Genomic DNA, 25,683 nt, shown 5'->3' with positions numbered 1-25,683 from the left:
CGATCGATCCTGCACAGCCAAGCCTCCTCACCCTAGACAACAACAATACCACACCACACAGTGCACACCATCATCCCAGATCATCAGCCGGGCTCCGCCAATCATCAGCAACCTGCCTGTTTCTGCATCTGATCAAAGTCCCATGCCAAAGAACGCACGCACGCGCTCGTTTGTGGCTGCATTGCATTGCGTTGCGTCGTGTCTCTTTTAAAAATAGAAATTTGCTTCTTCTGCGAACAGTGTTTGGATGGATGAGATGGATGGATGGGAGGGATCTATCTCCCCGCATGTAACGATGGATGGATGGATGGATGGATGCTTGATTGATTAATGTATCTATGTATCCAGATAGGGTAGGTAGGTAGATAGGTAGGTATCGGCTCTTTTTTTTTATATCTTGGTCATTTAAAGGTAGGTAGGTACTCGGTTTTCTGGGCCTGTACCGCCGTGAATGGGATGAGATAAGGTTAGGTAGGTAAGGTAAGGTATGCTATATTTATATCTTTGAATAAGTAGATAGACAAGTAAGTACATACATACATAGGTACATAACGTATCTGTTGATTGATTGATTGATTGATTGATTGATCTATTTATATTCCCCCCCCCCCCTTTTTCCCCCCACCCTTCCCATCCCCACCTCTCTCCACATCTCTCTCTCCCATCCTATTCTCAATTTTTATATCTTTGAACAAGTAGATAGATAAGTAAGTACATACATAGGTACATAAGGTATCTGTTGATTGATTGATTGATTGATTGATCTATTTATATTTATATTCCCCCACTCCCTTCCCCCCCCCCCTCCTCCTCTTTTCTCCCCCCTTTTCTCCCCCCATCCCACCCTATTTTTCACATAAACACCTTGCCTTGCCTTACCTTACCTTACCTTGCTTTGCTATACATAGTATACATAGTATCATGATCTCTTCAAGTACCTACCTGATATATATATATATATATATATATATACGTACAGAGTAGGAGAGAGGTAGGTAGCTTACTTTATAAGAGTAAGTAAGTAAGGAAGAAAGGAAGGAATTGTATATATCTAGATCTAGATCAAAGGGGAGGGGAGGGGAGGGGAGGAATCATAATAGATATTAAATATCAAATATCAAATGTTATGTAGCAATAATCAATGAAAACTTCAATTCCAACTTTCTACCTACTACCTACTACCTACTACCACTACCTACCACTACCACCCGAAATACCATATAACGCTACCTATGCCTGCCTATGCCCTATGCAAAAGACACTCCTTTCAGCAATCTAAAAGACCTAGCTACTATCTATACTATAACTATAACTATGCTAAACTATCTATAACCAGAGATTCAATCAATCGCGTTTTATCAAACGCTTGCTTGCTTTGCTTGACTTGACTTGACTTGCTTTGCGCATCTAGAACATCCACTCCACATAAAAATCGATCTCAAAAGCCCCCAAAAGGAAAAAGAAAAAAGAAAAATATCAGAGGAGGAAAATGATCTCTATGTAAAGTAAAGTAAAGTAAAGTAATGTAATGTAATGTCAAGTGTGATGTGTGTGAGGTTTTTTTGACTTTCGATCCAGATATGCCGGAAAATTTTTTCGCTATGCGTTCTTCTTTCTTCTTGATTTTCTTCTCTTCTTTCCTTTACTTCCTTCACTTCCTTCTTTCCTTTACGTTCTCGCACACATGCCTGCCTGACTGACTGACTGACTTAACTCGCCGCCCTCCCTCCCCCCCGAAACCCCCAACCCAACCCATATTAATCATGCCGTCGTGAATATAGTCAAGCATATAGCAGAGCGCTGCCCGCTTATATGGTGATTGAATTCTGAGCTCCCTTCTTTCCTTCTTTCCTTTCTGCCTGCCCTTACGCCCCCTATCGTTTGACTGTGCCGTGCTGTGTTTGTGTCGAGGGAAAGAAAAAATGTGTCATTTCTTGTCTATTTACATGCTGTACGTCATCCGCAGCGCTTCTACGTCCGCTGCTGCGACGTGCGTGCTGAGGTATGCGTTGATATCGGGGATGAGGGATTTGTAGACGTCGAGTGTCTGGGAGTCTGGTTAGTCGTCTTGTACTTTTATTATTGCAAGGATGCGAACTTACGTGTTGGAAGATCTGGTGAAGGTCGGCTGTGAGAGGCGTCTTGGTCTCCTCGGTCATCTTATATCGAGCAATGGTTGTGAATAAGCGTGCCAGGTCTTTCTCCATCGCCTGAGGATTGGCGATGACACAAAGCACGAATCCCTTGCAGGCCGTCGCCTTCTCCAGGGTGTAATCAACCGTGCTGATCGACTTCAAGAATTGCTCTGAGAACGTCGCCAGGTGAGGTGACATGATGTCAGCGTTCTGTAGCCCCAGCCGGCCCAGGGCGATGGCCGCATTTTCGAGGACCGACCTGGGTACCTCGGGGTTGCCAAGGATCTCTAGGAACCTCTGCATGAGCTCGCCCACGTACGGCGCCATCTGTTTACCATTCTGAATTGCGATTTCGCCCGAGGACCAGCAGGCATTGTTCACCACGCTGAACCCGGTCTGGATCTGCTCATCCAGGATCGTATCCAGGTCCAGTTGTTTGATCAGGATGGGGAACAAGACCGGGAGGAAGGGTTCTAGTTGCGGGAAGACGTATTTTGCGCAGTCTCCAAGCAATGCGTACGAGGATTGGCGTACATCATTCTCAGGGTCCTCCATGCAGAATTGGAGGAGGTCAAAAAGTCGGGGTTGTGAACCGGATACGAGTGCCGCGGACTGTTTCTCGTCAAGTGCCTGGATGATAGCGCTTAGGAGGTCCAAGCTCGTTACGAGAAAGTCCTTGTCGGGAGAATCTAAAATTGGATTCGTGACAGCCGCCAAGTACTCTTCCAGATTTTGATGGATAATTTTGATGCACCTGGTGAAGACCGGAGGCGCGAACGGCGCGAACGATTCTGCTAGAGCTGCGGCTACGTATGATAGACACTCCAGGAGCGGAAATAGCTCTCGTGACTGATCCGTGACCTTGTTCCACCGGTGGATGAGGGCCGGCATCAGTAGGTCAATAAGTTGAGGCTGGGCAAGACCGTGGCCGACGTGCTCTGCCAGGGTTTGCACGCAGTCGTATAGGATGAACATGTTCCTATCCTTGTACTTCTCGAAACACCGGACAAATTGGCGGATGATGGGCTCGCAGTATGGTGTTAGTCCAGCCCCTGCCTTCTCCTCGAGATGAGCAAATGCCGAGGCTCCAGCCTCTTGCACCCTCTTGTTGTGATCCAGCATCTTGAGGAGGATGCCTTCCATCATAGGTTCGAAGTATTGTGCTCGCAACGCAGGATCTGTGAGACCTGCACCCCACGCCGAGTACCTCCCCAGAGTCCAACAGGTAATCTGTCGGACAAGTGGCTCGGGATCCTTGAGTAAGAAGATCAGATAGGGGACGAGCTCTGGCAGATGTGGTGTTACAACTGGGAGACATCCTTCCGCAACAGCTCCAAGTGCAAGTACAGCAGCTTCACGGTAAGGCCATTCTTCGTGCTTCAGGTTCGTCATCAGATATGGGAGAATAGCATCAAAGACTGGCCCTTTAAAGTCGGTTGCGAAAACGTCCAGGGCTGCAGCAGAACATTTTCGCAAATTCCACCGGTCCTCGGGGTTCCCATCATCGTCATCATCGTACTCTTCGATTTCTCCCTCGTCAACATCATCGTCCATGCCATTGAGCTTTTCATAACCGTTCATGCTATTTTCGACACTCTCTTCGCCGTTGGCCAGGGTCCGAATGCTCTTGCTCTTCGCGAACTGGGGCTTGATGTCCTCCGCGCGGTCCTCTTCGTCGGCGTCATTCCCCCCACCTTCCAGCATCGCAATATCTTCATCACTGTAGACCATACTCTCCAGAAGAACAGGGATGATTTTGTTGAGGTAGGGACCCAGTGACTTCCATAATTCACCGTGCTCGCCAACCGTAAGCCAAAATTCCGCTGCATCGCAAGCCAAGTCTTCATCCTCAATCTTCCGTTGCTGCGCAATCATATAATCAACTAGATCAGCGATATGAGGCAGGATCTTATCAGGGCGAATCTCAACGATTTGGACAAATGCTCGGCACACTTGTCGGCGGACATCGGACGAGGGATCATGGGCAAGCTGGAACAGCCGATTCAGGAGGTCGTCCAGGGAGACGAGCAGGGCCTGCGGCTTCTGTGGAATGAAAACGTTGATGCTACCTAGAGCTAAAGATCGAATTTTTGGCTTTTCGCTGACAGTGAACTCGATAAGTTTGGGAATAATGAAAGCTAGGGGCCGTTGTCCTTGGTAGTCCCTGTCGAGCATCTTTTTATTATCCTCGCAGACTTTTGCCAGAGCAGCCATCGCTCCCTCCTGTGCTTCTGGTGTAACCGTCCCATTCTCATTCCCAACCAACGCTAATAACTCTGGCAGTAGTTGAGGCCAGCCAAGAATCCCTCCGCGACTGACAATCTCCGTAATGACATTTCCAGCGTAGCTTCGAATTGACTGGTTTTTATCCTGTAATGCTAGAGGGACGGAAGAACGGACGAGAGCTAGGCTTTCTGCCGGTATTGACTTGTAACCCGTTCTTATGTTGTTTTTCAGCATAATAGCCGCCGCTGATCGAACAGCATGGTACTCCTCCGGGGTATAAGCCAAGCCGGGGGGAACCTGGGAACTTGAGAATAGATATGTGAGATAGTTATTAATGTCAGGTGAAGATTTTGCCTGGGCAAGCATCTGTGACACAACGTTGAGAAAGAATCAGCATGAGTTCTCGTAGTATAAAAATGCCCCAACGAACGGATCTTGACAGAATCCACTCACAATTTCCGCCTGTTTCTGCGCAGTCTTATTGTGACCACTCAGGGAGTCTTTCAAGCAACTTGAGAGTTGCCTCAATGGCTCTTCTTCCGGCTGCCAGGCCATGGCCGTCATTTGGCTGCTCCTGGAGCAGTGCCAACCTTTCTTGCCTGGTGATCAAGAAATCCCGATATGCAGGTACGCTGCCCAGGTAAAGGAACAGCCGTATGTGGTCGCACAAGACGGTTTGTGGGACGTTAGACGTCGTATTTCGACATCTGGAGAGGACCGAGGTAGTTAGCCCAGGCTCGATCAATGACGATGGATAGACAGCATATCGGCGGACGTAGGTACGTCTGCCGGCAGAACCAGGATATCTACTTACGAGTCGCAGATAGAACGGAAAAGAGCTATGGGGATCTTGCTTGACGAATATCGAATGAAGGACTCCGCAGAGGGACTGGGAATCGTGGGGTTGTTTGCTTAAGCGGTTCGCTCGACGGGAAAGGCGTCAGGATGCAGGATTAATAGCTGCTGGGAATTTGCACGCCCTATAGAGTGCGCGTTCCGCCTCCCTGGAGGTCGAGAATATGGGAGATTGAGGAATAAATGGCGGAAATGCAGGTTGGAGTAGTTGAGTGCGGGTGGGGAGGGTTCTCTCGCCTTGCACTATTCTGTCGCAAACGTTTCGCTTGGGCTGAGGCGGGATTTTTGAGTTTTCCAACCTTCAGGGTCCAAGGCATGCGGCGGGAAGTCCCATTTATATCCCAATCATACAACGATCTTCATAGAATACCACCACGCCTCAAGAGATTCGAGTAATACGGTTCTGCGTCTTTATATTGTCGAGTTCCGTGGGGCTGGGCGAATTTGCCACAATGGTCAGGGTGGATTGTACTGGGCAAATAAGTACGAGTCCGACGGCCCTCCTCCAGGTGACCGACCTCCTCATATCGGACGGCAAATATCTGTTCTAGGCCTCCTTTTATGGCGCGAACCAACCCTGGAAGTCAAGATGGCAATGTGGCTTCTGGAAGAAACAGCTTCGAGAATTGATCATATTCCAGAACAAGCTCATTTTGCTCGCACTGCTACTTGCCGTCGCCTAGAGGACTGGGACTGTCGCACACCACCCTATTTCTATATATCGTATCGCGCAGCTCGACACAGATCAAGAGAAGATCAATATACGGGTCAATCTAACAGCGGCTGCAACCCGCTGACTGCCTTTGACCGTATATGGTGGTGGTGAGCGGATGGCAGAAGCAGCCGTGCTGGGTGCACAACCTCAGCTCGGTCAAGGGGCCTCTACCGGTCAGGGAGAACGACTTGGTGATGTTAGACAACCGGTCCTGATTGACTTCATTATCAGAGTCAACCGTCCACATGACGGCTGTCTGTCCTAATGCGTCTGAGATCGACGGCATATTTGCATTTCCTCTAGAATTGGACGAAGGCCGAGAAGCTTTTGAGGCGCTCCATGTCTTTGATGCGACAGGCCAGTTCAAGTCCAAGACTCATACATGCCGAATCAACGGCCTCTAGATCCAGTCAGTTGTCGCCCACAAAGAACATTCTAGTAGGCAGTTCATCGTCTTCAAGTTGTACATGGTAAAATTGCAAGAGTGATACACGGGGGTACACGCTTCCAAGAAAAATCTCGGCCTATCCATTTCTGGCAACTTGCAATATCGCGGCCATGGATAGGGCGTCTTTCAAGCAACTCAGTTCAAGCCACACGGTTCGTATTGCTATGTTCGTAGGAAGCATCGTCCACTATCTGTCTGATCTATTCCCGTTGCTATCCTCACGTTCAACGAATAGGCAATCTCGTCTTCCGAGGTCTCAAGCCAACTCTGAACCCTGTAATCATCCCAATGTTTTGTCCTACTTTAGTGGAAGCGAGCTGGCGGAGGCAGACTCCGTAGAGATGACTGCCGAAGGATCTCTTTGAGCCTGAAAGACCATCACGCCAAGCAATTGCTTCCTCGACAAACCACTGATGGCAGTCACTGTAGCCAAAGTAGTTCTCAGTTTCTCATCTTGCCTTTTCCAGGAGGACCTTACTCTATCTGCAGGCTTACCTGGCAGACAGTGTTATTAGGGGACAAAAACGTCCCCGTCTAACGGGCAAGGTATGATCGCACGGACCTTAAGAGGTTTTGCTGCTGAGAAAACCCCTACGTTTGTGTCGCCATCTGATGTCACCTCAGTTCTGCAATGTGATCTTGTAATCACCTGTCATCTGCTCCATTGACAGGCTGCCCCTCGCCACTCTTCCTGACCTGATCCATCACTACCTCTACGACCTTCCTGAAACCTTCCATCTCCTCCTCAACAGTGCCCCCCATCCCAGCACTCGCAAAGCTTATAGAGTTCCCAACATAGACCGGCCTCTGGGTTTTGCGCGCCAATAATTTTGCAAGACGGGTCGTGAACTCCACTGAGGATTCGTAGGTGTAGAGGGGTGTCGAGAGCGCTTGGCCCGGGTTTATTCTCTGCTCGGAGGTTAGCTCTAGATTAAATTGATGACTTAAGTTATGGAACCTGCAACTTACATCTGGAAGAGCATAGACGAATGAGCCTAAAGGCGCAGCTGTTGATGTGTCTCCATTCAAAGCTGTTGTCAGAAACAATAGCAACGAGGTTGCTTGAATCGTAAGGTAAAGATGGATCCTGGTTTCGGGGGCCTTTGGAAGAGGGAAGGAGAGCTCAATAGGTCGAGTGGAGGGATCAGTAACAGTAACACCTTCCTTTGCCATTTTGTTTGTTGTCTCAAAAGATGTGCTCTTGAAATGTGGTTGGACAAAGTCGTGTTGGCACGTTGGGTTCCATGTCGACTATGCACGTGACCTCCCAAAATTCTCAGATACCCAGGTCCTTTACTTACCTCTAGAAATCCGAGTTTCTGTTCTTACTGCAGTTTCCATCATCACATCGTTCTTCATATCACTCAGCTGCTGCATACAGCTATAGCGTCCACATGATTGTTTATCATCATTAACGGGCGAATGCAATTACATCAGCAAGCGCTACATTGAGCCTAATTAACGTGTCCCTGTAGTTCTCGATTCAGGACAGAATTCAAGCCCGTGCAGTATAGGTATCTCTTTGCTGTATCTCACGTGCGCTTTGCTGTGATGATATTTCTGAACCTCAAATGGGGGTGGGGGCTACAAACAATTCTCTACTGGTTTGATACGTCATAAAACTGCTGGGATATCTACCAACTTCATTTCAGGCTCTCACAGACCAACCTCTTGAAGCTTGGCATCAAGCCATTTCACATCTTCCTTACTATCTCCCGGTCCACCGGCCCAATGGCCCCAGATGCTGGGGAATGGGACCATTTTTCCAATTCCTGGTTTCATATTTGCAACTTCGATTTCTGAATCTTCGGGACTGGAATGAGACGTATCAGCAGGTTATCTTCAACTTGTATTGGACAAACTTACGGGAAGTAAAGGTCGGTCTGGCCGGGGAGCACTAGTGTCTTTGCTTTGATTGCTTGCATTGCAGCTCTGAAATCGCCGTTATATGGTTCTTGTTTGGAGCAATCACCAGCTTGCCAGGTGTACAACATCGCCAGCAAATTCTCGGGGTCTAGATAACGTCAGATGATGAGCCAATGCCAATCATTGAGAGTTACCTTTAGAAAGAGCCCAGGTCTCCCAGAAATTTTTCATAAAATCTTCAAGATCTTTAAAGCCAAGCACAGTCTCATAAACCTTCGCACGATAGAATGCCTGGCTGAAGCCCCATCCAGCATACACTCTGCCGAAAGCCTTCAAGCCAACCTCTTTCTCTTCGGCAGTCCAGGTTCGATATTCATCACCTTGGGGAAGAATTCCATCTGCGCATACACCTGCTGATGAGTGCTTCTTTGCAGCAAGGAGAGCAGATTTCACTCCCTCCAGGAAGACTTGGTTGTGGAGTGAGGTCTTTGCAGCACCACAGAAGGGTACACAGATGTCCATAAAATCCGGGTAACTGGTGGCCCATTGGTACGTCTGTCCTGCGCCCATACTCCACCCGAGAACAGCACGAGCATGCTTGATGCCAAGGTGCTCAGTTACGAGCTTGTGCTGGGCGCGAACATTGTCGAAGAAAGTGACCTTAGGGAAGGGCCTGATATTAGAATTTGACGGAGAGGTCGATTGCCCATTTCCAAATAAAGCGGTGATAATGATAAAGTACTTCTTTGGGTTCAGCGTGCGCTCTTCTCCGATAAGCCACTCATTGTCGGCGATGGCTTCAAGCGGTAAGTACAGGTCGTGGAGGAAGGAAACTCAACTTACATCCACTGAACCAGGTTGGATAAATGATTGCTGGAGACTTTGAGTCTCCAAAGGTTTTATATGCAATCTGGGCATCGGGAATTGATTGCCCAGATTGTAACTCCCAGTCGCCAATTTTATATGTCTCAACACCAGCCATTTTGGACGTATTTGACGAGTGAAGTCGGACTGAAGAAGTTCCACCTGTCAGTTGAATATTCAATCCAGCTTCCCTCGTGATCCTTATCTTTGGGTGCACTATTACCAATTACTTACTACCAATCCTTGTGGGCAATCTGGCGACTGTGCCTACCGTACGAAGTAAAGTTTAGGAGGGACCTGTCGTCAAGAAATAAGCAAGTGTTGACCTTTCTTCCAATTCAAGCTGTATAGTTAAATAGATCATTAGCAATGTTTTCTATTTTCATGGAGAGTATAATGCTATAATGGAAAGATGATATACCCCACCTTACCCCCCTTTCCTTATCGCTTTGATAAGAATCCTCGGGCCGAGCACAGTGGAGCTAGCACCGAGTCGTCCTGTGAGCTCCGCAGAGAAGAACAACGACGACGAAGCTCATACCTTGAAGACTTTGTCTATCAGTCCTTATGTTGTTTACAGCTCGCCATATAATCAAATCGCCCCAGTGAGCCCATGTCTTCAGTCGACTTTGTAGAATTGTGGTCAAATACTAATACGTCTCCAGACCCGCGCGTTTATTCCTCAGCGCTGTTTACGTTCGAACTATGGCGTCTCAATCTTTGACCTCCAGCACTCCCCAGGATCGGATGGATGCTGAGAAGGCTATCAAGCGCAACCCTCATCCAGATTTCAAAAAGGTTGAAGCGAGCCGACAGCCTTGGGACAAGAGCCTATCATTCAACGTCAAGCAAACCGTCAACCCGGATTGGAAATATGGAGACGGGGCAAACGACGGTGGCGAGAGCCTTAAGGTCCCTCACGTCGAGATAGATCCTTACGAGGAAGGGCGACCCGCTGTGTGGAATTACAAACTTTTGATTTCTGCGATCGTCCCTCGACCTATTGGTTTCGTGAGCACGAGGTCAACCGATGGCTCCAGTACCAATTTGGCACCATTCAGCTATTTCCAAATGATCAACCACGATCCGCCTTTATTTATCCTCGGATTTGCTGGAGGGTTAGATAATGCGAAGGACACCATGAAGAATTTGATTGAAACAGGAGAGTGTGTCATTAATATCATCTCTGAGCACTTCATTGAAGCTGCTAATGCGACGTCAATCAACACCCCTTACGGAGAGAGTGAGTGGAGCCTGAGTGGGCTTACACCTGCGCCTAGTTCTACGGTCAAGGCTACCCGGGTCAAGGAGGCAATCTTCTCCGTTGAAGGAAAATTAGAGAGCACCAGAGAGTTCGAGAGCAAAGCAACACCCGGGAAAAAGACTGGGGTTCTGGCCATCATTGAGGGAACGAGATTCTGGGTTAGAGAGGATGCTATCAATGAGCAGAAGAACCTCATTGATCCAAATGTGGGTACCATTTGTTGAATCGAAATTAGTCCACTGACTTTTGTAGGTCCTGAGACCCATCAGTAGGCTTGGAGGTATCACCTATGGACGCCTTACTGAGAGTGTAGAAATCCCACGCCCGGATTACAACGATACAGTGGTCAAGAATGAAGAGGCCAGAAAGCTCGTAAAGGCGAAGGTGGAGGGACAGTAAGACTAATCTACAGGTATAGACGGCTAGACCGATAGCACCGTGTATTATATATCAAGTTCTTGTCCTCCAGCATAGAAACAATCTCGAAGTCTAGAAGTTTACGATCTCTCCTTACGATCTCTCCCTACGCAGAAATTATACCCTTGGATCATATAGAATCATTACAGGATTAACCAGGGATATGTCACGAGGAGAAAGTTCGACCTGCCAATTCCCGCTACTCTTTTAGTATCTTGAGAGAGCCAAGAAGTTTCAATGTATCATTTCGAACTGCAACCTGTTCCGTTACTGAGACTGCTCTAGTATTTGATTCCACATCCTTTATCCTTCTGCTAGAGCTTAGAGAGAGGATCGGAATCAAACTTTCCATCCAACTCCATGGTCAACCCAGAATTCTTTCTCTGCACCGTCATCCCCGCATCAGCCTCGCTCTAATACGTACCGACTCATCCCTTCTACCCGTGTAGGGACGTGGGAAGTGTCGCTGAAATGAATTTCATGCCAGTCAAAACGTACGTATCTATCCAAACCATTTGATTGGGGGAAAATCTTCTTGATCGGCAGTTATATTAAGCGGGGTGCATGAGTGCACACGCATGTCACTCTTCATCCATGTTTCTCCAGGATCTGTAGCTGGATGTTTTTGGACTTAGCCTCATGGAATTCAATTTTCTCCGACATGCTGGGGACCGGCAAGGCCTCGTCTCTGGCATCTGCTTCACTTATAATGGAGAAGATGTCCATATTGTATTATCTGAAAGTCAAAGCAAGCTCGAAAATTATGGACAGACTTTTGAGGCTGTTGGCCGCTCTTAGCCTCATCCATCTGAGTGTAGCAACATCTCAAAAACCTTTCTCTATCATTATTAATAATGGAAATCAATTAGTCGTCAACAATAGTGCTGTCTTGACAGGCTCTTCAAATTCATCAATCAGTCCAATTGTCGCCTCTTCTTCTGGAGCCATTGCCAACCATGGTGGCCAGGTCACCTACAGGAGGGTTAGTCCCAACGTCGTAAAAGTCCAAGTGGACACGAATTCTTCTTATACTGGGGCAAGGTTTACCGTTCCTAATGACGGTCTATTCTACGGTGTCTGGGAATATCCATTCTTCGACCAGATCACGAACACCAATGTCGAGTTTGATCTCAAAGGTCTTGGAGACTCGGAGGGTGTCAATTGGTCTAACGCTCGAGCACCTTTCTTCATCACCAATGCTGGCTACGGTGTCTATGCAGACACCCTTGAGATGGGCTCATTTGATTTCACAACCTCCGGACAAGCTCAATTCATTTTCAATACGAGCAGCTTAGTTTACTACATCATCCTTCCAAATCGCCTGGAAACTATAAATCAATCCTGCAAGAGTACACTGCCTTGTCATCACGAATCGAGATGCCCCCCGATTCTGCTTTCGGTCCCACGTTCTGGTCTGATAATTTCGAAGAGGATTTCCACGATGGTGTCAGCAATGCTCAAGAGAACTACTACGACGTTATAAACCATCTATACTACAATGAAATTAGGGCAACTTCAATGTTTGCTGATCGTACGTCTTTTCTTTGTCTATACCTGATTTACCTACTTATACTAGTAGGGCCATATGGAACTGGAAATATGTCGTTTGGCAACTTCGATCTTGATCCCACATTCTACCCAACTCCAGGCCAGTTCATTGCAAACCTGTCAGACCACGGGTTTGATTTTCAGGTATCAGTTTCTCACATACTTTCGGGCGTGACTGACACCAATAGGTCTGGGTTGCGAACCGAGCTTTTTTGAACACAGAATTGTATAATGACTCGGTGGCCAATGACTGGCTTTTCCCAGGCTACAGCGCCGAGACGTTTCTTGGGCCTGCCCTCAACCTCTCAATTCCAGCTGCATATAGCTACTTTCTGGACCGTCTCTCAGCTTTTACCGATCTCGGTGTTAAGGGCTACAAGATCGACCGTGGAGAGGAAGAGGAAATGCCAGGTATGTGCCTATTTTGAAATTAATTACCCTGTTTTAGCCTCGCTGAATACCCCTAGTCTATGAACAAAACATTCAGATGAGCCTCTTTGAGCAACTCTGTTACGAAAACATGGTCTCCAAATGGGGTGAATCAAACTTCTACAATTTTGCCCGCTCCGCGGTAGACAGATCTCGTTCACGAACAGCCGTTTGGAATGGCGACTCACACTCGAATTTCACTGGTCTAGCTTATTCCGTGGCCTCTGGGATCCGTGCTGGCTTGATTGGCTTCTCGCAGTGGGCAGTGGATTGCGGAGGGTATATCCGTGGGGTGAATGATCCTGAAGAGGAACTCTGGGCTAGATGGATGCATTTCAGCACATTTTCTCCGACTTATGAAATCATGATTGGGACAAACCATACCCCCTGGTATCCACCCTATACGAGTCGCCTTGTGTCTGTTCTCAAGCAGACTGCAAACCTTCATGCTTCGCTCCTGCCATACATTAAATCTTATACGTACCACGCTACTCAGACTGGTGTACCTATCATCCGGGCCCTTTTCCTAGAGTACCCGCATGATCCCAAGGTCTACACCACTACTGACTCGTATGCCTTCGGAGAGGAATTCCTCGTCGCTCCTATTGTCACCGAGGGAGGTACTCGGGACGTATATTTTCCTAGTGGCTCTTCATACCTTGAATACATCAACAAGACCGATGTGTACCAGGGCGGGACTACGCACCCCGTTTCTCTGGAGTGGGAATACGTCCCAGTATACGTTCGCGAAGGTGCCATTATTCCTACGGGCGACATATACCAAGGCAATCAGAGATGGACTAAATGGGAGCCGTATCTCGAAATCCAGGCGTTCCCAAGCTATAATGTCCCAGCATCTCAATTCGAATACTACAATGCGGTTCAGAATGGGACGGCAACAATTACTATGGTTACGGATAAGAGAGAAAAGAGCGTGATCATCACCTACGAGGATTTGGGAACTCCAGGGACCATTATAGTCTATGGCAAAGATGGACAACGCAATGCTACATTAACTGCTGGGCGGGGAAGTGTGTTGTTTAGAGGATTCGTCAGTCTGTTCGGGGAATCTTGAACAAAGAAATCCCCCTATGTGACGGGAAAGTGGATGATTCCTGGATAATAATACAATTTAAAAGTACATTTTGGAATGTTGTATGGGGCTGATCTTGAAGAGGCTTGAGTAGGGGGAAAGGGCGAATTTATCCAAAATAATGTTGTCACTTTCATGTGGATACAGTACTAAATAAGAATGGATAGGACCACACAACCGCCAACACGATGGATACACTTTGAGGCTCACGAATTCCAAAATTTGCAGGATGATCTTAAAATCCTAAGACTAGATGTCTACACTCTTCAACTTAATTTCGCAGTTTTTCAAAATAGAACGGCACAGGAGGAAGAGCAGACCATCGTTAAGCTGAAGGTTCAAAGTGTGGGGTAAGCCTGACATGCCTCGGCCCGGCTCTTACCCGGCTGTTTAAGCTTGTTTCTACCCCACAAAGCTCGGGTCAACAAGCTTCATCTCTTTTCAAATCGAGTTACCTATCCATTGTTTGAATCATATCTCATAGAATTCCTTAACTACGGCTTAGACGCATTTTGATTTCTGAATTTATCTCACAATGTCTAAATACGACACTGAGCTTAAAGATTTCCCCAATATTTTTTCCCTCAAGGGCAAGGTAGTAGTCGTCACCGGAGGATCAAGAGGTCTGGGGCTGCACGCAGCATCTGGGTATGTCTCTTCCCCTAGCTATGGTTCCTATCACGGCGGTTCTAATATAAAGTACAGATTCCTGCAAGCAGGTGCTTCAAAAGTTTATATCACATCCCGCAAAGCCGCTGCCTGCGAGGCTGCCGTCAAAGCTCTCAATGCGCTCCCCAACCTTGCTCCCGGCGCGAGAGCGATTTCCGTCCCTGCCGACAGTTCGAAGTTTGAGGGCGTGGAGCACTTGGTTAAAGAAGTAGCCAAGACCACAGACCATGTAGATGTCTTGTTCGCGAATGCCGGTGCTACATGGGGAGAGTCATTTGATACACATCCTGATGCGGCGTTCGCCAAGGTCATGGATTTGAACGTCAAGAGTGTTTTTAATACTATTCGATTGTAAGCCTCTTGTTCTTTTAGATGGTAAATGGGACTCTGAAAGACCAGGCTAACGAGCATGTAGGTTTGCGCCGATGCTGCAGAAGAATGCTACAGTTGAGGATCCATCAAGAGTTATCATCACGGCATCCATAGCAGGTATTGGAATTGGTCCTCTGGGAAAGAATGCCACGTTTGGATACTCAGCCTCCAAAGCTGCAGTCATTCATCTTGCAAGAAATCTGGCCGTTGAATTGGGTCCACGACACATCTTGACTAATGCCATTGCCCCTGGGTTCTTTCCATCAAAAATGGCTAGTGAGTTGATTCATCTGACGGGAGGTGCGGATACTTGGGCGGCAAAGAACCCGAATAAAAGATTAGGCAAGCCGGAGGACATTGCAGGACTCGTGGTCTTCCTTTCTAGTAGAGCAGGTTCTCATATTAACGGAGCAACAATCACTGTTGATGGTGGCGAAGTGTGGTCTCGCGGAGGCATGGCTGATGCTACGAGAGAGGGCGACGCTGAAAAGGCAAAGCTTTGACGAGATGATACCAAGACATGGAACTCAAACTGCTTTGGTATATGACCAGCAGTAGCTTTTAAATCATTTTTTCCTTGCTATCCAGTGACTAGCTTTGTAAGTATTTTGCAGCATACTCTCTGCATCTTGTATGTACGGTGCGGAAATTCCCGATTCCCTCTTTTCAACAACGAAGCCCAATTTTTCCACCAATGCCACCACTTCGTCGTCGGTGAGCTCTACACTTCCAGGCTCTGCGATTCCTGCAATATCGAGTTATTAGAGGCCATTAATTGATTAGGGTAAACTTACCCCTGTTACCGTCTTGCGCCGATGAGTCTGTTTCACGGCCGTGCGAGCCTGGGGCGTTGTTCTCGAAATGCCAAAGTAATGGTCCCACGTTAATCAGTAACCCGCCTGTTCGGAGACAATTTCGAATTGTCTCGATATACCGTATGATGTTTGGGGCTGTATCGAGGAAGAAGACCGTGGCCACGGCGTCGAAAGTATCTCGATGTTCCTCATTGCCATATAAGCATAAGAAGTCCGATGCACTCATACTCATCTCTCCAGGATGTTCGACCCCGCCTAAAGTGGTTGCAGGATGTACATCAGGCACGAGAACTGATTTGAGATGATTTGCACGATTTCTGTGATTTGAGAACGAATGCACCCAAGGAAACAGAGTGTGTTCTTTGGCTTTCGGACAGATATTTAGGATATAGGAACTGGCAAGAAGCTGATGATAGCTAATTTCATTCCCCTCGGCGTCAAATCCTGCACAGCAGAGGTCGAATACAAGTCTACCAAGCCCCGCTCCTGGGACCAGAACACGCATGGATGACCCAGAGCGAACCGAACGTTCTTTCTGAAGAGCCTTGATCACTGGACCATTGCATGCCTCTCGTTCAGCAGCCCCTTCCTCGGACCAATCTCGATAGAATTGCCGCAGAGTGCTTCTTGCTTTTTCTAGGTCATTAGCGGTTGCCATGCCAAACCATTCGGAGTCTTTGCTGTCGCCCGTGTTTGGATGTGGAATTCCAAAGGCTTGAAGCCCCGAGGATAGGATGGCTAAGGCTAGCTCTGAATTCTTGTCTATCCCATCATCTACGGCATTGAGGGTGTCAAGATATGAGAATGGCGGAGCTGCTAACAATTCGCTATGCGCCTGTGGCAAGGCGTAAAACGACTGCCTCCGAAGATGAGTCGTGTTGTAATGTGCAGTTTTTGAGTATTGACTACATGAAACTTCAGCAATGCCCTTGACGTTGCGTTGTATAAATTATTGAAGAAAACGAAGAGAGTAGGCAGGACGAGACTTGGTGGCTCATCATAGCCGTTTCCCCCATGATTCTCAACCCCACCTGGAGCATGCAGCATTTAAGGATCGACATCGACTTCCGGTAAAGGATAGCAGTTACAGGGAGGCACTTAAAGGAGATGGCAACTCACTAGAAAGAGTCCAACGCCTGAAGGAGAACCCTCCTCTCGTCTGGATCATCATAAGTTTCTGCGTTCCCATCCCACTCTACTTTCGACATTTCCTTATCTGTTTCTCTCACGCAATAGTTCAGTTTAGAAGCACCTAAAATCTCAGAGCGCAATCCGAAGAGAATTGGAATTCTATTTTCACAGGTCGTTGGTAGTTCACTTTACTATCAAGACAAGAAGAAAGCTGTAACCTGTAAGGACGAAGTCGCGACAAACGACGCTAGTCTATTTTTAGCTAACTTCGGCGATAGAAGGTACCTAGATTGAGCGATCCATTTTCCATCGCCGCCAGCCATCCACCCTTCAACACTGACTCCGGCTTGACCATCACCATGGCGACTCCTGGTGTGAAGCCGCTGGGTGTGACAGCTCCGCTGTCGATGGCAATGCCAACGGAAGCTGAAAATCAAGCAAGCAACGCTCTTATCGAGGAGTTGAAGCGACAGAACAACTACGAGAGCGCCGCAGATACCAACAAGAGGTGAGTATGAAGGCTTGAGACCCTCCACCTTGCCCGAGCAGACTCTATTCTATCATACTTGTCTCTCTCGCACCTGCGCCTTTACTAACGTTTTGCTCTCAGATCAGTAGTCCTCCGGTCTCTCCAAGCGATCACCGAGGAATTTGTGAAGCAAGTTTGCAGATCTCAAAACCTTGCTGAAAATCTAGTCAACTCTGCCGGTGGCAAGATATTCACATATGGTAGCTTTCGATTAGGTGTCTTTGGGCCCGGTTCAGATATTGATACACTTGTCGTCGTCCCAAAAAATGTCACACGAGATGACTATTTCAAGCTCTTCCCGGATCTCCTTGTTAAGATGGCACCTGAAGGAGCTATTACAGACCTCACCCCCGTCGAAGATGCGTTCGTCCCTATCATCAAATTCGAATACTCCGGTATCAGTATCGACTTGATCTTCTCTCGACTGATGCTTAACAAAGTTCCGCCTGATCTGACGCTCTTGGATACGAATCTCTTGCGGGGTCTGGATGATCCAGAACTCCGTTCACTGAATGGTACCCGCGTTACAGATGAAATCCTAGAGCTAGTACCTCAACAGTCTGTCTTTAGAACTGCTCTCCGAGGAATCAAGCTTTGGGCCCAAAGACGCGCGATATATGCTAACATCATGGGGTTTCCTGGTGGTGTAGCTTGGGCTATGCTTGTTGCTCGGGTCTGCCAGCTTTACCCCAAAGCCACGAGCTCAACGATCGTCTTGAAATTCTTCCGCATAATGGAGAAGTGGCAATGGCCAATGCCGGTATTACTCAAACCTATCGAGAGTGGCCCTCTGAAAGTTCGAGTCTGGAATCCTCGAGTAAGTAAGCCATCCTACTAGCTGTGGCCTACTAATATCATTTAGATATACAAAAGCGATTCCTTCCACCTTATGCCCATAATAACCCCTGCGTATCCGTCGATGTGTGCTACTCATAATATCACGATGTCTACAAAGGAGATCATACAGAGGGAACTGCAACGTGGTAGAGTTATCACAGACCAAATCATGGAGGGGAAGCTCCCATGGAAGAGCTTATTTGCAAAGCACACTTTTTTCACAGATGGTTACAAGTATTACATCTCTGTTATATCAGCCAGTACCACCAAGGAGGCACAAAAGATATGGTCTGGCTGCGTCGAATCGAAAGTCCGACTTCTCGTGGTAAACCTTGAGTTGCACGAGTCCATTTTCCTTGCGCATCCTTTTAATAAGGGGTTTGAACGAGTCCACCGATGCACTACGGAAGAGGAGATCGAAAAAGCGAAGAGCGGTAGTATGGAGTACGTCGTCAAGGATGAGGCAGTTAATGGAGACCAGAAACATAATAGCGATGAAAAGGTCACGATGGTTTACACAACAACACACTATATCGGGTTGGAACTGTATGAAGGTAAGTGGTCTTGTTCCTCAACGTCCTGATATTTTCGGACACTTGAATTTGCTTTACATCGACCCCTGGAATCGGAAGACCCAGCCGCCCATACCCCTACCGCCCATCTGCTAATATGCTTAGGTGCCAAATCGCTGGACCTCTCGTGGCAGGTGTCTGACTTCAAGAAAGTTTGCACGGGTTGGGAAAAGTACAATCACGAGCTCAACTCCTTGAATATCATTCATACTCGGAAGTAAGTCTGCAGTCGGAGTTCCCGTTTTCTCTACTTGAGAATTTGACTAAGGTTTCCAAATAGCTGTGATCTTCCCGACGACGTGTTCTCAGAAGGAGAAGTCAAACCTACTCGATCACAAAAGAAGAAATCCAGCAAAAAGCGCAGCGCAACTGAAGTATGTGACTAACTAACATCACGATGGACCAAATCTGAACTGGATCCTTCCGCCTCAGCTCGAAATTTTCTGACAGTGCTGACTGTGTGTAGGACTCGACGGCAGCGCCCGCCAAGAGACAAAATACCTCTGTGGCTGCTGCAGGTTAATAGCAACAGGTTAATTTCTGTGCGAAAGAACCCCGCCTCTTCCTCTTCATCCTTTCGTTGACCGGCATCTAACGACAGGATTGCTCAGCGTATTTTCGTCGGCATGATACCCTCCAATTCCCCCTGCAGCCGCGCGCACCACCCGCCGTTTGCTGGGCTACTGACAAAAAACAAAACTTTCAGTCTCAGGACCGACCCATCATTTGGCTAAGTAATATCTCGGCTCTGTCTACTCCCATTGATTTATCCCTGGGAGAGTTTCGTGCCAAAAAAAAGAAAGAAAAATCTGCTAAGAAGCCGTGAATGCCATTTTAAGGCCTCTTTGAGGCTCTTATTTTCATAGATCATCCAGCGTTCGCGTTCATAGACAGCTCGACTGAGCACCAGGAAAGGAGCGGCTCATGGCGACTGGCGAAGGAGGTGTTTTTATATGGCCCATGAATCCAGTGTATCTAGTAAACAAATTCAATTGCATTGAGAGACTACGAGTCTCACAGCACTCTGCTCTACTCTCCTCCTGTCTGTTGTGAATATCTCATATTCGGGCGTGGTCCAGAAGAATGGGTAAAATAGGGGACCGAAGGACTCCGTGGGCTAAATATAATTATACGTCAGAGGCTCGGAAGCGGTGCACCAAAGAAATGGAAGTGAAGCTACAGTTTTCTTGCGCAGCTTGACACACTCGAGTTCTTCACAATTGTGCTGGAATTCTACTGCTGTTCGAGTTCAATGGAGTGTTGGCTCCCAGCTTCTATTTCCAGTGGCAAGGCCCTCAACTAAAGTGTCGCAAGCCATGACACAGCGCGCAACCTCGACTCCTCGAGTCCTCGCCCCGACTACCTAGACCCCTACCTACCTAACATCGAATTCGATACACCCAGCGAAGGTGGCTCCTCCGCCCATACGCCCGAGAGCTGGCCATCCTCACCATCGCCAAAGCCTACTCCGCTATATATTCCCTCGTTCCCGACAAACCGCGCGCGATAGACTTGCAAACTTCCGCCTCGATACCTTCCCATACTACAAGCACCGAGCCCAGTCTCGAATCTACAGCTACATAGTAAAACACCAAACGCGACGCCGAGAGAAGAAGGCTGCCGGGTCAAGGATCCTTGACATCCTCCGCAGGCGGGGTAATAGACTATTCGGAGGGTTTTACAAAAACAATGAGATTGCTAAGCGTGCGAAGCGAGCAAAGGTGACCATGTCTGGTTCCATGCCCGGCTTTGGTGGTAGTGATGAAGCCAGATATGGCGAGGGTCGAGAACGTGGGGCACGGAGAAGGAAGTTGGCTGGCTATTTGAAAGCTGCGAATGAGCTCAGACAGTCATATCAACAATCCTACACGCAAAACTGGGGCTCGGGCAATGCAGACTTGGACGATGATCCAAACGGGATACCAGGTGCTTTTCCGGATGTAGCCATTGTCTCTCATGGAGATGAGCAGCTTCTTTTGTTCCCTTCCTATGCAAAAAGACATATCAAGGAGACACCGAATCCAGACGCCCGACGAGCGCAGGGCAGCAGTTCCGACGACGGTCCTGGAGATGCAGAATACTGGGACAGGGAATGGCGGAAGTTTGAAGATGACAGGGCTATAGTTGATGTGGACGTTCGAGGATGGGTATACTCACCTCATCGGGGTCCTTTGAACCGGAAGAATCGTTTGCTTATTGGGCTCGCACGACAGCTGAGCGGGATACCAGCTCCTGCTAAATCACCAAATACAGAAAATGGTTTGGATGCATCTTCATCTTTACGATCAAGGCAGAGAGAGCATGAAGCTAGACTTGAACAGGAGAGGATTGCACTAGAAGCAGAGCAGATCCTGAAGAAGGGTGAAGGAGAGGGAAACGTTGCTGCTCAGGGCGGTTATAGTGAGAATCCAAGAGATAGGTCAGATGCTGAAAGCATATATGGAGATCGTGGCAGAAGTGGGACCCCGTCTGACGATCCACCTGGGCCAGGAAATCTCCAGAAACGCCCATCTTGGAATCAGCCCTCTGATATGTCACAAGCAGAATTAGCTGCTGCAAATGCACACTTGATGAGTCGTTTGAAGCCATTTCTTACGAACCCGTTAGTGTCTATACCTATAACTGTATTCTTCTACGACGAGAAGACGTCTGTTTCTAGGACGATAACAAGTAATGAGGCTGGGCATTTTAACATGCGAGCCGCCCTCGATTTCATACCAACTCATGTCAGAGTGTTGGCCTCGGAAGGCCTCTCCGCGACTGAAGAGATCAAGATCATGCAACCGAAGGGCGTCAGTGTAATCAGTGATGTTGATGATACCATCAAACATTCTTCCATTGGCAGTGGAGCTCGTGAGATTTTTAGGAATGCATTTATTCGCGAGCTTGGGGATCTCACTATCGACGGCGTCAGGGAATGGTACAACAAGATGTACGATATGGGCGTAGGATTACACTACGTTTCCAATTCGCCATGGCAGCTGTTTCCTGTCCTTATGAGCTTCTTCCGGGTAGCGGGACTGCCTCCAGGATCCTATCATCTCAAGCAATACAGTGGAATGTTGCAGGGCATATTCGAACCTGTCGCTGAGAGGAAGAAAGGGACCCTGGAGAGAATCATGCGAGATTTTCCACAGCGCAAGTTCATCCTCATTGGGGACAGCGGCGAAGCTGACCTGGAGGTATACACTGATGTGGTCTTAGCCAATCCGGGCAAAATCCTGGCTGTTTTCATAAGAGATGTCACAACCCCTCAAACTCCAGGTTTCTTTGATTCTACATGGGGGCCATTGAGCGGCGAGCGCCGCAGAAGAGATACCAATGCTCAATTTGGAGATAGCACGGCGTCACAAGTGTCCAATAGATCTCAGACAACTGAGCAAAGGCCTAAGCTTCCTCCGAGGGTCAAGTCCGAAGCTACCCCTAAAACGAGTGATGGTCCAACTATGGGGAAACTGATCGATTTTGACGATGAACCCGAGCAAGCGAGTACTCCTGAGTCTCGCGGTCGTGTCATGCCTCGTTCTTCTTCTGATTTCCAGTCCCTTGATATCCCGAGGCGAAAATCGGCCCCTGATAATGACCGAGCACCACCACCTCGACCCCCACCTCGGCCCTCAAAGCCATTAGCACTCCGCAGCATGACGGTGGCCGGCACGCCCGATGCCCCCGAAGCAACAGAGAAACGTTCACCACCTCCGCCTCCAAAACCGCGCCGTAGTCAAAAAGATGGTGCTGCTTCTCACCCTCTATCACAAGCGACAAGTTCCTCCGACCTTAAAGATCCAAATGAGGGATACGTCTCAATTGCCCGACACAAAGTCTCTGAAGCCTACAATGCACTTCCCCCAGTTAGCTCTTATCTTCCGGGGGAATCCATTCGATCTTCGCAGAGTTCTGAAGCCCTTGCCTCTTCATCTCCGGAAAGACCGCCCGCTCTACCGCCTCGTAGAGGCTCTGCAGCCCCAGTTGCTTCGAGCAGCTCAAAGCAATTATCACGCAGCAGCACTGAAGATCTTGGTGACGGGGCATATCGTCCGACCAATGCCCCCATGAGTAAGAAGCTGGATCTCTGGAAACGAAGATGGATTCGCGCGAAAGATATCCTTGATTCTCGAGGCGTTGCGCTCAGGAGTTGGAGGGTTGGCAGCGATGCCTGTCCAGAAGCTGTGCAGATGATAGAAAAGGCGCTGGCGGAGATGGGCGTGGAAGGGTACGGAGTCGATGGGCAAAGGAAGGGGAAAACCGGCCAAGGTGGAGGGGAAATGAAGACTAAGGATTTGAAGAGATGATTATTATCTTGTACGCTGTACGCTGTGCGCATCCTAGTCCTCTTACCCTCCAAAGGGATATGAATCGAAGGATTATCCATCCCATTGGCGATCGCCCTACAACTATGACATATTAGTCAGATAAAGATGATGAAGGTATAGACTGCAGGCAGGCAGGCCTATCAATTCAAGATGGAATCAGATATTCAGAAAACCTATCTATCCGCCTAGGGGTTCCTCTAATCGGGACTAGTCAAGTGTGTGCCCCACTACCACCCCATATCAAGATGGAACCTCAACAGACCTACGGGGTTGGAATAACTTTTACTGAAGGTCTCAAGTGATATTTTATATTATATTAAGTTATAGAAGAAGAGGAGTTCCCTTGCCTCTTCCATTGCTCTTACATACAACGAGCCGGAACGCCCACTGATCTATTCTTGTCAGTATGTGTTTGTTGCTCTTTGGAGGATCCCTTTTGAGTTGGGCATTGGAGAACTAACCTTCGTTTACCCTTTTATCCCAAAGAAAGAGACGTAGCTCTAAATCAATGAATTGTTCTTCTAGTCCTCCTTCAAAATCCAGCGTCGTATCTTAGAGAATGTAGTCCCAAAGACTCAAGAGGCGGTTCTGGTCGTCAACATGGATGTTTCATGATCCTTTCCGTATCATGTGCCTACCTACCACACGTTTGTTCCAGCGGGGAAGAACGAGCCATCAGTCCAGCAGAGATCACCAGGGGTGTCCGCTCTACTTTCCGTCACCGGCTGTTTCCATTTCCATTCCCACTTCATGCCATCCATGAATACCAGATCGAGCCCCTTGAACGGAATGGATGGAGTGGTTTCATTCCCTATCTGCAGAGCCGGGTGCTTTGCTTTGATCTCCCAAAACCCCCGGATCAGCTTTTCCGTAGCTACGCTGTCCCACATCCCTTCTCTCCGGGGATCGCGCATTAGCAGCTCTATTGCTGCTGTACGGATAGAACGGTCAGGACATTTAATACAAACGTAATATAACGGTGCTATCAGTCCCAAATCCGTGGAAAAGGTAAGAGCTGACTTCCCACTCTTTGCATCTGCTTCCGAGGCTAAAATGAGGGACCGCGAAAGGTTCACTATCGTCTGGAAATCTCCGGTGTATTTCAAGAAGTTGTCGGGTGTGTTGGAAATTTCGGCTACGGAACGGGAATCATTCATATCTGGCAAGGCTGCATCTGCCATGATCGTAGCGGTGGTATGTTGGATCTTCAGTAATGCAGCTCCTCGGATCTGCTTACTGGTGAAACTTCGACTCTTGGCCTGCATCAGCGTCTCGAAGGCTGTGTTCCATTTGGCGAGTCGGGATGTGTTTTTTTCGTACAGAGGAAGGGCTTCATGCTGGTAAACGTAGGGCAGATCTCCATCGCACATATAGAACATTTGGAAGAGGGCATTAGCAGCTTGGCACATGCCGTCTCGAGCTTCCTCTAATGACTCGAACGATTCGGGAATATGGGTCTCCGGCATGTTGACTTCCATCAACTCAGCGGCAAATGCTTTCTGGTCTGAAGCCTCCCTGGTGTCGATGTATAAGACGGCTTGGATGCTGAGTCTTATTAAAAGATGACCAAGGCTATTAGCTATACTATCGCCCGCCAACTTCGATTTGAAATCACGAAGAATTCTGAGACCGCTTTGCAAATGCAGCTAAGGAAAAGTGTTTAGGCTTGTATCTGGAGTAGAGTAGATTGAAGATTGAGTCTTACCATAGCTGATTTGAAATGGCCTCTTATACTGTCAAAGCACACAAAAAGTATGCACGACATCAAAGCTGTCAAAGGCTCCTGTTTGCCAGTTGCCAGAGACCTTCTTAGATGTCCAATGGCCTTGGTATACTGGTTTATCGCGAATCCCCGCTCGATACTATCCGGAGAGTAATCCAACCGCCTATTCGTAAAAGCTTCATGCAGAGATCCAATCCCAATAACAGCATGCCTTAACGCTGGCTCCGCTGTCGAAGCCTGGACTAACAATTGCTGCCAGAACGAGGTATCGAAATATCCGGATAACTCGACCGTCGTGTTATGCAGAAAGTAACTAAACCCGCGTCTCTCCTCCCTATTTCCGGGCATAGATGTAGAAATCCTGTGTATAATGGCGCGATCTTGGGCATCTTGGGGTCTAGCAATCAATATATCTTGAGCGTACCCGTCGCATTTTCGCCCGGTACTCGTGCATCTTTGGCAAGATGGTTTGGCTTCGTCGCATTTCACACGTCGAATCCTGCAATTTGTTAAGAGTTGTAAGATGGGAGTAGGGCGGGAGTTCATTTACTTGCACGTCTGGCAGCCTGATTTTACCTTGGGCCCGCATCGTCTCCGTCGTCGTGGAGGCTCGGTGACTACCATCGTATCCTACCTCACGAATTCAAAGCAAGAAGATATATCTGAGAGCTGCTAGTTCTCGAGATGGAGAGAGCAGCTACATGAGTAGAAAGGGGAGATATATACTTGGATTCAGGAAGTCGGTATTCCCGTATTACTACTGTGTAGAAGAATCAAGATCGACGTTGCATGGTCTAAAAGTACGTAAGGCTGAGAGGCTGACGCCGGACAGTAATCAATCGGCTGCGTACCTTGGCTATGT

At 48.0% G+C, this 25,683-nt stretch overlaps 10 protein-coding genes across 10 annotated transcripts; 5 read left to right on the top strand and 5 right to left on the bottom strand.

Annotated features, from left to right (window-relative positions):
* Positions 1–1,583: 1,583 nt before the first annotated feature.
* On the bottom strand, positions 1,584–5,215 carry M430DRAFT_242431 (hypothetical protein). The gene is made up of 4 exons (XM_024865034.1): positions 5,176–5,215; positions 4,815–5,068; positions 2,103–4,727; positions 1,584–2,047 (listed from the first exon to the last, which is right to left on the bottom strand). The coding sequence occupies exons 2-4, from the start codon at positions 4,923–4,925 to the stop codon at positions 1,943–1,945; spliced, it is 2,841 nt and encodes a 946-aa protein (XP_024721017.1). The 5' UTR covers positions 4,926–5,068; positions 5,176–5,215; the 3' UTR covers positions 1,584–1,942.
* A 1,809-nt stretch (positions 5,216–7,024) lies between these two features.
* M430DRAFT_102397 (hypothetical protein) lies at positions 7,025–7,552 on the bottom strand (the record flags this gene model as incomplete). Its single annotated transcript, XM_024860792.1, has 2 exons — positions 7,025–7,288; positions 7,349–7,552. 2 exons carry the CDS (start codon positions 7,550–7,552, stop codon positions 7,025–7,027), a joined length of 468 nt encoding a protein of 155 aa, XP_024721016.1.
* Positions 7,553–7,891: 339 nt separating this feature from the next.
* Positions 7,892–9,455, bottom strand: M430DRAFT_42314 (hypothetical protein). The gene is made up of 5 exons (XM_024867545.1): positions 9,333–9,455; positions 9,089–9,256; positions 8,440–9,042; positions 8,246–8,393; positions 7,892–8,192 (listed from the first exon to the last, which is right to left on the bottom strand). The coding sequence occupies exons 2-5, from the start codon at positions 9,225–9,227 to the stop codon at positions 8,036–8,038; spliced, it is 1,047 nt and encodes a 348-aa protein (XP_024721015.1). The 5' UTR covers positions 9,228–9,256; positions 9,333–9,455; the 3' UTR covers positions 7,892–8,035.
* Positions 9,456–9,814: 359 nt separating this feature from the next.
* Positions 9,815–10,772, top strand: M430DRAFT_102175 (hypothetical protein; the record flags this gene model as incomplete). The annotated part of the gene is made up of 2 exons (XM_024860773.1): positions 9,815–10,579; positions 10,626–10,772. The coding sequence occupies 2 exons, from the start codon at positions 9,815–9,817 to the stop codon at positions 10,770–10,772; spliced, it is 912 nt and encodes a 303-aa protein (XP_024721014.1).
* A 781-nt stretch (positions 10,773–11,553) lies between these two features.
* On the top strand, positions 11,554–13,965 carry M430DRAFT_58784 (glycoside hydrolase family 31 protein; the record flags this gene model as incomplete). Its single annotated transcript, XM_024868757.1, has 5 exons — positions 11,554–12,139; positions 12,220–12,321; positions 12,370–12,482; positions 12,527–12,749; positions 12,806–13,965. 5 exons carry the CDS (start codon positions 11,554–11,556, stop codon positions 13,840–13,842), a joined length of 2,061 nt encoding a protein of 686 aa, XP_024721013.1. The 3' UTR covers positions 13,843–13,965.
* Positions 13,966–14,295: 330 nt separating this feature from the next.
* M430DRAFT_140084 (hypothetical protein) lies at positions 14,296–15,404 on the top strand (the record flags this gene model as incomplete). Its single annotated transcript, XM_024862647.1, has 3 exons — positions 14,296–14,508; positions 14,566–14,880; positions 14,945–15,404. Exons 1-3 carry the CDS (start codon positions 14,396–14,398, stop codon positions 15,402–15,404), a joined length of 888 nt encoding a protein of 295 aa, XP_024721012.1. The 5' UTR covers positions 14,296–14,395.
* On the bottom strand, positions 15,226–17,017 carry M430DRAFT_121357 (hypothetical protein). The gene is made up of 3 exons (XM_024861804.1): positions 16,836–17,017; positions 15,696–16,621; positions 15,226–15,646 (listed from the first exon to the last, which is right to left on the bottom strand). Exons 1-3 carry the CDS (start codon positions 16,922–16,924, stop codon positions 15,468–15,470), a joined length of 1,194 nt encoding a protein of 397 aa, XP_024721011.1. The 5' UTR covers positions 16,925–17,017; the 3' UTR covers positions 15,226–15,467.
* A 189-nt stretch (positions 17,018–17,206) lies between these two features.
* On the top strand, positions 17,207–19,308 carry M430DRAFT_101614 (hypothetical protein; the record flags this gene model as incomplete). Its single annotated transcript, XM_024860728.1, has 6 exons — positions 17,207–17,355; positions 17,458–18,193; positions 18,239–18,767; positions 18,891–19,002; positions 19,066–19,159; positions 19,252–19,308. 6 exons carry the CDS (start codon positions 17,207–17,209, stop codon positions 19,306–19,308), a joined length of 1,677 nt encoding a protein of 558 aa, XP_024721010.1.
* Positions 19,309–20,524: 1,216 nt separating this feature from the next.
* On the top strand, positions 20,525–23,077 carry M430DRAFT_102211 (hypothetical protein; the record flags this gene model as incomplete). The annotated part of the gene is made up of 1 exon (XM_024860775.1): positions 20,525–23,077. The coding sequence occupies one exon, from the start codon at positions 20,525–20,527 to the stop codon at positions 23,075–23,077; it is 2,553 nt and encodes an 850-aa protein (XP_024721009.1).
* A 311-nt stretch (positions 23,078–23,388) lies between these two features.
* Positions 23,389–25,573, bottom strand: M430DRAFT_58779 (hypothetical protein). The gene is made up of 4 exons (XM_024868756.1): positions 25,372–25,573; positions 24,804–25,320; positions 23,560–24,744; positions 23,389–23,490 (listed from the first exon to the last, which is right to left on the bottom strand). The coding sequence occupies exons 1-3, from the start codon at positions 25,443–25,445 to the stop codon at positions 23,737–23,739; spliced, it is 1,599 nt and encodes a 532-aa protein (XP_024721008.1). The 5' UTR covers positions 25,446–25,573; the 3' UTR covers positions 23,389–23,490; positions 23,560–23,736.
* Between the last annotated feature and the right edge of the window lie 110 nt (positions 25,574–25,683).

This window comes from Amorphotheca resinae (genome assembly GCF_003019875.1).
Source record: "Amorphotheca resinae ATCC 22711 unplaced genomic scaffold M430scaffold_6, whole genome shotgun sequence".
Classification (NCBI taxonomy): domain Eukaryota; kingdom Fungi; phylum Ascomycota; class Leotiomycetes; order Helotiales; family Amorphothecaceae; genus Amorphotheca; species Amorphotheca resinae.
Note: the sequence above shows the minus strand (reverse complement) of the source record. Positions and strands in the feature narration are given on the sequence as shown.